Source organism: Notolepis coatsorum (genome assembly GCF_963971535.1).
Source record: "Notolepis coatsorum genome assembly, chromosome: 15".
NCBI lineage: Eukaryota > Metazoa > Chordata > Actinopteri > Aulopiformes > Paralepididae > Notolepis > Notolepis coatsorum.
Window position 1 is genome coordinate 102,042,321 of NC_140179.1, and position 10,730 is coordinate 102,053,050.

The following is a 10,730-nucleotide window of genomic DNA, read 5'->3' on the forward strand; positions in this document are numbered from 1 at the left end:
GGGTCTTTGAGAGTGATTTTGGTAAACTGTGTACAAAAAAAAAGTCCATTTCCTCATTGACACCAATAAAAAAAAGTTGTTTTGACTTCTGGTTTTTGCTCGTAAATGTCCACCTACTTCCTATATTCGCACACCCCCACATGGGATATCATTGGAAAGTCACACTCATTGGCTACAACCCTGTCCAATCGGCGAATGATTGACAGAGTTAGCACCAGGAGTCCGGGGTGGTAATCAGACTCTGGCAAAATCTGCTGTGTACAAAGTTGCACGCCTCACATATCGGCATGTAACTCGAGAACCGCTGAACGAAGTTGGTCGTGTGAGGTGTCATTCAAACGGCAACAAATAGGGATTTAATTCTATATATTATATGTTGTAAAATGCACACCCGAGCCGCTAGAGGGCGGCAAAGTGGCTTGTGCCGCCGGTGACCAAATCGTCCTCAAGAGGGCCCACATGTGGGCCGTTGCATGTTCAAGTACTACTAGCTACAAGAAAGCACAATATTTTTTTGTTATTCTTTTTTTTTGTTATTTTAATAATCAAGTGCCACGGAGTATGCAGTGAATGCTCTAGATTTGTTGCACGGCTGATCGTAAATGTTACCAGATAACTCAATCCGCTCTGCCACTGTGTTGGGTGATAGGGAGATATTTTGGAACAAACTTTTTTTCTGGACATAAAATGTCAGTGACTTTCAACATCATGCACTCCTTGAGAAACTGTCCTTCCGTGAACGGCTTTCCTGCTTTGGTGATTATCAGGCCGGGATTTATTTCACGTCATGAATAGATCAATACAGTCCATATTAAGGGGAGACACTACAGGTGAATAGGGTACACATTTTTACTAATAGATATCACAATGAAACTTCCCCAGTTGATTACTTATATTAAGACAAGACTTTTTTGTATTACAAGTTTTCTGAAATCGTATGTTTAAATATGCAAATGAGGCATGATCTACTTAAATATGCACTTAAATATGCACACTGCATATAATTCCAGGACAGAAATCTGAACATTGGATAAAACCATTTTCAAAATGATAGTTTAATTTTGTTGACATATTAGAGCCAAAGGTTATTACAGAGGGGATTTTGGATATCGCTTTTTATCACTCCATAAATCAGAAAATACTCCATTCAGTCAATTTTTATGGTAAAATTCCATATTTCGCCATGTTTTTAGGAATAAAATGTGATATAAATCAGGGTATGAATGCGATATCAACAAACCCTTCTGTAAATACCTTCAGAACATAGATATGAATAGAACTGGAAGGTTTGGTGTAAGTGAGTGCTACTGAAGTGGAGATTTCTGGCTCAGAGTATGAGGAAAAACTCATTAAAACTCATTTTTGGGAAAACGCCTTCAAAGTTCTGTATTGTAAAATGCCATACTTTTTTTTTAAACAGATATTTACAAACACGTTAGCGATCTCTGTAGCTGCGTGACTAGTTTTTTCCTCTCGTCTCCGTCATACTTCTCATACTGTTCTCCGTGTTTAGTCAAGTAATGATGCTTGAGATTATATTCCTTTAGAACGGCAACTTTGCATATCAGGTGCGTAGCATTTCCATTGAATTCTGCGATGTCCATCTCTCTTTAAACTGCCTGTGTTCCTCATCTACTTTCATTTTTGCCTTGGAAAAATAAAATGTGCTGCTCTCTTCATTTGACGCTCTCTTCTTTGATGAAAACTACCTGCAGACTTCCTACCTCTGGTTTATCAACCTCTACAGTGACATCTACGCGTGAATAATAAATGCTGCAGCTGAAAACACAACACATGGCTTTCTTGCCTGCCAGCGCATAGCATAGCTCGACCAGAAATAATTTTGCGGGCCGGATTACATCATATTTTCGATACCACGTTGCGGGCCAGACGGAGGGGTGGGGCGGGCCGCCAAAAAAAATTGCCCGCAGGCCGGGTGTTTGAAACCCCTGCTTAACTAAGAGATGGTCTCAGACTTTTCTATTTTAAAAATGACTTTGGCTACTGAGATATTTTAACTGTCTGGCTAAATTCTGAATCCCTTCTTTGCCACTGTGACTGGGTTGACGATGAATTTAGTTTCATCCTGTCAAGAAAAATTAGATTTTTCCATCGGACAGGTCCTTTTCTTGGAACCTCAGAGTCATTATTTTGGTGCTCATGTGTACCCAGACAGACTGGCACGCGTCCGCGGTGGTTTCATCTGAAAGCACCTGACTTTGTCTCCATCTTCTCTCCCCGGCTGTGGCTTCAAAGGCCTCGGTAGATTAAAGAGAGCCGGCGTAGCGGCGGGCGACTTCATTTGGCAGCAGGCCGGGCCTTGCTCTGCTCGGCTCGCTTCAACCGTTGGAATTTGAATGAGACAGATCTAGGTGAGAGAACAAGGCAAGAGTAGTCTCCGCAGAGCATATGGAATTCACATTCTCCTGAAGGAGTAATCAGTGTCTCGTCTAAAAACCTTGTATCTCCAAGTTTGTTATCCGCGCTGAGGCCGAAACTTGTCTAAATACTAGGTACAATAGCCTTGACTTGCATGCTACTGTATATACCATGTTATACGTAGGGTAACACACACAACGGGGTTGTGGGGTTACTGTCTTAGTAAGGTTGCAGGCTTGCGATTTAGCACTTGTAAAAAGATATACGCTTCTGAAATAAAAACACATTCTAAACAGTGGTTTGCCATTCTAATGCATTTCTCTGCATTGTAGGGCAATTTAGACTGTCTTAGTAAGGTTGCAGGCTTGCGATTTAGCACTTGTAAAAAGATATACGCTTCTGAAATAAAAACACATTCTAAACCTCAGTGTCTCACGAGTTGAAATAAAGTTTTGAAATGAAATGAGAACACATAAACATTTCTCTGTACACATCCCACACAGCATGTATAAAGTATATCGTCTATAATTGACATTGAGCTGGTGTCTACCTCACACTCCCTCCCTAAGCCTTAGGGCCTCGCCACTGTGCGTAGCAGACAGGCTTCATTGTAGTCCATGCATGGTGTATGGAAATCCTGTTCTAATTGAACACGCGGAACTTGTCCCACTGGCCTGTGACACATCTGCATTCAAATGCGTTCCATTATCTCCATTTGCCCACACTGGGATTAATCATAATACCGAGCTGACGGGAAGGCGTAATCCACCACTTCCTCTCACCACTTCTTTTCATACCCAGAAATGACTGATGGGATATTATAGCCTACAGGGGGAAACGGGATCGCTATACAGTACTTACCTGAGGTAATATTATTATGCATAAAGGCCCCGGCGTTAGGGGATGCCAGTTGTGATATCGCTCATTAATTCCTCAGTTCATTGAACTGTGGATGGACACGGGAGATTGACAGGGGAAGGGGGGGGGGGGGTTTCGCTCACCGGTGTCTCCTTAATGCTGTGAAACGAGAGTGGGGTTTGGCTTTGATGCCTCCCGTTGCCAAACGGACACACTACCGCACCTCATCCGAAACCTGATATTCCCGGCCCGGCCTCCCCACACACGCACTTTCGTGAGTCATTCCCGGCGTGAACCGTGAATACATGAATACCGTGCGCTGTAGTGACGAGCCATGATGTAGAAACACCTAATCCAAGAGATGTGTGTTGTGGTGCAAGACACTAAAATACTGCTAAATACTTACTGGAGTGTACTGCACTGTACTGTACTGTACTGTAATGTACCTACTCTCCTTTAAAGGGGCACACCAACATTATGGAAAATGCACTTACCATCTTCTCCAGTGTCAGACAAGAGTCCTCTCTGTGTGTTCAGTAGAAAGTATCCAGCTGCAAGCTAGCGTAGCTTAGCACAAATGAATGGAAGCAGATATGGACCAGCTAGCCTATCTCAGCTCCGTGTCTGCTTCCATTCATTTGTGCTAAGCTATAGGCTACCTTGCAGCCGGATAGCTTTCTACTGAACGCAGAGAGAGGAAATTGCTGGTATGGCTTTTTGTTGTGACTGGAGAAGATGGTGAGAGCCTTTCCCATGATGTCGGTGTGTTCCTTCAAGAATAATCACTCAAGACCGGCGAGCACGAGCGGCACTCTCAGGGCTGGCGCCACCCAGTGCTTTGGCCCTCTTTCGAAGTGGGTTATGCTTAGAGTTGTGGTTAGGGCTGCGGCTACGGAAAAAAATCACGCCTCACAGCAGGGCCGTCAGAGCGCCGGTCCTCAGAGCGCCGGTCCTGAGAGCGCCGGTCCTGAGAGCACCGGTCCTCAGAGCGCCGTCCTGAGAGTGCCGTCCTGAGAGCGCCGGTCCTGAGAGCGCCGGTCCTGAGAGTGCCGGTCCTGAGAGCGCCGGTCCTCAGAGCGCCGTCCTGAGAGTGCCGTCCTGAGAGCGCCGGTCCTGAGAGCGCCGGTCCTGAGAGTGCCGGTCCTGAGAGCGCCGCTCTGCGGCTCTGCAGCTGCATGCTTCTCCAAAGGGGAGCTGAAAATAGGCGTGGCCGATGTCAAGCGTTCAGAAAAAGTGCCACGTCCACAGATGGGGCACCAGAGGCGGGGTTACGTCTCTGTAAATTCTAATTAGGAGTGGCATCATTCACTCAAGCTAAGGGTCTCCATTGGACAGGACAACATTAGCCAATCAGTAACAGAAGGACGTTTTTTTTGCACGTCATGTTTTGATATAACGAGCGACTCTTGGAGGAAGTGCTCGCTGTGTTCTTCCTCCACCGAGGCGATGTGCAGACTGAGGGAACCGTGACGTTCAGAACCATGCTGTGTGATATATCTGTGAGTATGATATCAAAATATTGAGGCAAGGAGGCCTTAAAATGCCAGAAGGAGACACTTTACATAATGTTTCTTGACTGGAAATATGATATGATGCAAATGAGTCAGAGGAACAGCTCTATGAGGACTGGATTGTTCTGTGAACCTTTGAAATGTCTTGTGACACTGAACCATGAATTTACAATGAAAGCCTTTGATTAATTAATTCACTCGAGAACTCTATTCTTCACACAGCTTGTGTCTTCTCCTCACATGTTGTCAGATGATATATTATACCACACATGTTGACAGACTATTATTTTTCTGTGATAATTTTTGTAGCAAATTATATATATATTTTTATTTACGCTCAAATTAGTGCAAATCTAACCTACGCCCCTGGCTTGGCGAAACGCAGAAGAACCAACACACAACAGTTAAGACAACACATTTTCAGAATGTAACCAAACATGTCAATTGATACTCAAGAAGACAGAGGTTACAAGGCTATTGGGATTATCAGAAAATAACAGTTTCATGAAGATAAACAGTAATTTATTAACATGTATTTTATTTTTACTATTAATATTATTATAATCTTTTTTTTATATGACATGTCAGCACACATTGAACTCAAGGTCCTATCAATAAAATGTACAGTGAAAAGCACCAGTTTTAAGCACCACCAAAATGGCAAAAATCACATTATGAAAATACTGCAAATATGCTACGTTTTTATTGACAACACCTTGAAATACACTGACCTATCAGAGGCAGTCAAATCATAGGTAAAGCAGATGAGAGATAGGGCAGAAAACACATTTACAATTAATAATTACAAACAATATAAATATGAGTCTATTTAACAATATTGACATAATACACATTTATGTTTTATGATAGAGCGCAGTCACATGTTAGGCTGCTCCTAACTCATAACGCCCTGGTGCCAGAAGAATTTTGCCAATTCATGTTTAGCACACAGCTGATGATGAATTATGGGTTCTAAATCGTTAAACACATTTAATTAGTCCTGAATCCTCCAAGGCGATACAAATGGTCAAAGGTTGTGTAACCGCATTTGAAAAGAAAAATAATGTCAAGGTACAAGACCATGCATAACTGCTTGTGTCTATCAATAGATTACAACCAATATTTGGGTTATGGAGCTCAAATTCTAATTGGACTATTAATCCCTTCTCATTGGCCACATTTCCCAAAACTCTTCCCTCCAAAACGTTAACTTAACGAAAGTGCCAACTTTAGGAGCAGTGATTGGTTGGGAGCTAGCTATGACTATGAGTATTGTAGTAGGCTAGTTGTCATGGACACATAAAAAAACGTTCTCAAATATGGAAGCTAATCAAGAAAAGAGGTCCATTACCATTACATTAACGTAGTAATGGTACTGAAATGTTTATTTATTATATATTTATATCCAGGAGAGGAAGGTAACTGTAAGGGACATAATTAGAAAGTTATGGGAAACTATTTCAAATGGTATCATGTTGGACAGGATCTGAGAATATAGGCTAAACCTTTCTGGCACATTTTCTATCAAACGTTACAACTAATGCCATCATGCTAACAAATGTTACAGCTAATGCTAGCTAGTATTAACCAAAGGCCATCCTTGATTAACACTAGCTAGCATTAGCTGTAAGATTTTGGTAACTGAGCTGACATAGTAGCTCCAGGACAATGTTTGATATATAGCCTAAAATGGTAATGCTTGCTAACAGCAAAAGAGGATGTTAGGTGCTTTACATTGTAGGGTAGATTAGGACTCAATTAATCAAACATGGGGCAGTCATACTTAACCCTTTCACTGCCACACGATAGCCGGTTAACCCTTTCACTGTGACAATACAGAAGGTTAGCCCTTTACTATCACACAACCGACGGCGATGCTCCATCATTAGCATCATTAGCTCCGCAATTACTATGCTCAGATTTGGAGGGCATACTGTACCTATTGGGTCAAATTCCAGTTACTCAACTGATAACCCTATACAGTGTAGATAAATGGGAGGGAGGCTATAAGCTCACTAGGCAAGTATGAGCCATTAGATGCCTTATGATGAGGTGAAAGTGAAAGTGAAAACGGCCTCATCTTGTATGCAATTCAGTCTGGTTGAAGTCATTTACGACCTACTACGCCTGTTAATATTCAGTTATAATGGAATACGATTATTATCAACATTATGATACCTTGTTATACACAGGGCTGGCTCTGACCAATTGGCTGCCCTAGGCAGGATTTTATCTGTTGCCCCCTTGCATCACCGTTTATTCTGTTCCACACGGTAAAGGGAGAGAAGAAGATGAAGAAGTTGTTTGTTTGGAGAATTTCTCACTCGCTTTCCAAATGAATGAGCCATTGTAAAACACTCATTTTCCATGGGATTGTTATAAATGTTGGAACTGTACTATAGATAAGACTTCAGTATTTCGAAATAACTAGTAGTATTAGTAATAAATTTAAAGAAATTATAAAAATAAAATAAAAAAAACGTTTAATTTAAAAAAAAATGTTAACCCCTCTGGGTGGTGGCACCCTTAGCATTTGCCTATACTGCCTATGCCTAGAAACGGCCCTGCTTATACATGTATGTGTTAAGTACCGTATTACCGTATAAAATATTCAGTCAGCCATTGGAGTCATATGACAAAACTGTTGCAGTTGCTTGCAAGTTGAGGTATAACTGTTGAGATGAATCCCTATCGAACTTGGTGCATAAATATTGAAAGCCTGTGAGATGAAATATTGATATTCTCAGTACGCTTAATTGAGTTTCTCTGACAACTCTGACTTGACCTTTTCGACAGGATGAAAGGAGTGAGTGCTTTATGAAAAGAAGATTGACCTTTTCCTCTGAAGACTTCGGTGGAGTTTCTCAACTCTCCGCCATGGTTTGGAATAAGCAAAGAGCACGACGTCAAACTAAAACAGTAGCCGCTTCAAAGCGGATAATTTGGTTTAACAGGAGCAATCTTATCCTTGAAATGGCTACACGAGCATAATTAAGAAATTACAAAAAAAAACAATACACAGTAGTACAGTACGTCAACATTCAGTGTAAAAATTGCTTTACAAAAGTTTGAGTTTACAAATGTGAAAAATATCCCCTTTATAAAAAAAATGCCACATTGAACGAGGCAAATCAAGTCGTACCGCTTCGAATGCGATGAGAGAGGAACGGAGAGTCAAGAGGCTAATACAGAACATAGAGCAGAGTGTATAGTTGGGAGTGTTTACACTTGTGCTGCCGAGTCAATCTACCTGGACCAATACGCTACAAAGGTCACATACATACGTCCACACATCTTCCAGACACCCATAATAATCACTGGAGACATGACATATGAATCACAATCATCGTATCATATTCTGATGTTTTCACACGTGGAGAATATTACTTCCACTGGGGTGACGGCATTGAACAGCTAAGTATCTACAAGTGACAACTGACATATTTGCCGACTGAGCAGTGAGGCGGCGCCAGCAGCACCGTTTGAGTTGGTTTCGTTTTTGCAACCTGAATTGTGTTACAGCATAAAGAGCCGACGAAATTGTCCTTTCCGTTAGTGCAGAGCAGACTGAAGTGTACAGTACTTGACGTAAAATGCAGCCAGCCAGGGCTTTACAGTATGTCTCCTATCATGGTACACCGGTGTTTCTCAAACGTACGCCCATGAGGGACCAATGCTAGTCCGTGGATTGTTGCTGCTGAAGCATCCCTTGTTCTAGCTGTCTGGCATAGAATCTTCAATATTCTCCCCCCCGAGACCGAAAGAGAAACGGCCCCGCCCTACACCGTGGTGACGGACAGGAAGGCGTTGTGTACCCTGGTGCCCTCCGGCTCCCGGGCCCCGTGGCTCATCAGCTCCTGGATGGTCATCCAGTTGTCCAGGATCTTCTTGTTGCGTTTCTTCATCATCTTCTTGTGGCTGAGCTCCAGGATGTTCACCTCCTTCCTGCCCTCGGCGCCGCTGCCCGGACCCTCCCTCAGGCACTCCAGACGGCTCTTCTGCATGAGCTCGCGCCTCCTGCGCTGCTCCCGGGCCCTGGCCAGGTGCTGCTTCCGCTCCTCCTTGCTCCAGTAGCGGCCCATCTTCATCTCGCTCATGGCGTCGTCGTCCGTGGTCATGCCGCCGCTCCGCTCCTCCCGGATCCTCAGCGCCCGCTCGCGGAGGATGCGGTCGCGGGCTGGCCGGCGGGCCACGTAGCGCGTGCCGTCCGCGCGCACTTTGACCTTCCACTCCAGCCGCGCCTCCCCGGGGCGCCCGCCGCGCGGCTCTCGACACACGCTGAGCAGACTCAGCTGGCTCTGGTACGACTCCAGGGACGAGTGCTGCTGCAGCAGGTGCATGTAGCTCTGGAACACACAGGAACACGTACAGTCAGTAGAGACCAGGTTCTCCAACTTTTTCATACTACGACCCCATTTTATAAAACAATTTCAGGACCCCACACACTTAATGTATCATGTAATTTCAACGTGGAATTAAGGAATATCAAAATAAAAGCGTATGTTGTTGAACTTGATCTTGATCTATGTTATCGATACAGATTTATACAACAAGGCATATTTAGCCAAAATATGTTGCCAGAACATATAAAAAAAAGAAATAAAGAACATTTGTTGCCAATTTACTTCCAATGCACTATCAACTAGTTTGAGAACCGCTGGTATAGAGTAAACATTGGGATGGGAATTCGGACTAATTTAACGCACAATTACTCTAAGGTTTCTCTAGTAATTTAAATCATTCCCCTTCCTAAATAAAATATAACTTCTTATAGTGATGCATGTGCTAGAACCTTTTGTTACCTGGTGAGTTTGGGAAAATGCCTCGTGGAAAGCCGCAAAACAACACAAGACTATTATCCAGAATCTGACACCAATCAAAACTCTACAGATGCAGCCTTCACCCTCGAGTGTCTACTACCCACCTGGAGCTGTTTGGAGCCCCCCTGCCCAGGATGGGGGGCCGTGTGGTAGGGAGAGGCGTAGGGAAGTCCCCTCAGAGTCCCCCTGCTCCTCCCTTTCTTTTCGCACCTCTCGTCGTCCGCGGGCAGCGCCGGGTCCGACTCCGAGGGGGACGGGTTGCTTAAGTCCGGGCTGCTGGAGATGACGGCTCCCGTCTCGGCCCCCGGGCTGCCGTGACCGGGGGGGGCTCCTTGGAGGAGCTTGGGGATGGGGATGGGGCCGGAGGGCGTAGTAGTGGAGGAGTCCAGCCTCAGGTTCTTCTGGTTGGTGAGGTTGATGCGTCTCTGGAGGGAGTGGTCCGGGGAGTGGGTCTCGACGCCCTGCAGCGGTGTGGACCGGGCGCTCTCCGCCGTGTTGTAGGCGCTGGAGCTGTTGTCCTTGTCTCGGACTTTGTCGCCGCCGTCCGACCTCTCCGGGTGCTCGTGGATGTCCGCCAGCCTGCCGTGCCGCTTGCGTCCGTCCTTGGGGCTCCATCCTGGGGAGTGGGGTGAGGGGAGAGGAGGGGGGTCGCCCCCCTGGTGGCCCTGGCGGAGCTGGTGGGCCTGCATGATGCTCTGGCACTCCAGCTCGATGCTGCACAGCTCCTCGTTCAACAGCTGCAGCTCCTGCTCCACGCCTCCTCCTCCTCCCACTCGCCCTCCTCCGCCATCACCACCACCACCTCCACCTCCTCCTCCCTGCTCCGTCAGGCTACACTCTATGCTATGTCGGATGGAGTACACCCCGCACTCCACGCCGTTACGGATCTGACACTTGAGCTCCAGAAGCTGCTGGAAGCGGTTCTCCAAACCCAAGACACCTCCGCCTCCGTACACACCCAGTCCCTCCTCGCCGTCCTGGGGGGCGTGGGGCGATGTCCTGAAGCCCTGGGTGTCTTTGGGCACCACCACGACTACCCCTCCTCGCCTCCCCGATCCCTGGGTGTCGGGGTGCTCCGCCCGCCATCGGTCCCTGAGGCCCTGGGCGGGGCTCCGGGTGGGCTCCCTCCTCTGGAGCCTGGCCAGCAGGGGCTGGTGGTCGG

General features: G+C 45.6%; 1 protein-coding gene across 1 annotated transcript in view; it reads right to left on the reverse strand.

Annotated features, from left to right (window-relative positions):
* Positions 1 to 8,527: 8,527 nt before the first annotated feature.
* LOC311242171 (PDZ domain-containing RING finger protein 4-like) overlaps positions 8,528 to 10,730 on the reverse strand; it is a gene marked incomplete at both ends in the record, with an annotated part of 27,189 nt that continues 24,986 nt past the window's right edge. The window contains 2 exons of the mRNA XM_084331120.1: positions 8,528 to 9,094; positions 9,673 to 10,730. The exon at positions 9,673 to 10,730 is cut by the window's right edge and continues 97 nt beyond it. Of these exons, the coding sequence (XP_084187246.1) occupies positions 8,528 to 9,094; positions 9,673 to 10,730 (1,625 nt within the window). The remainder of the gene's footprint in view (positions 9,095 to 9,672) is intronic.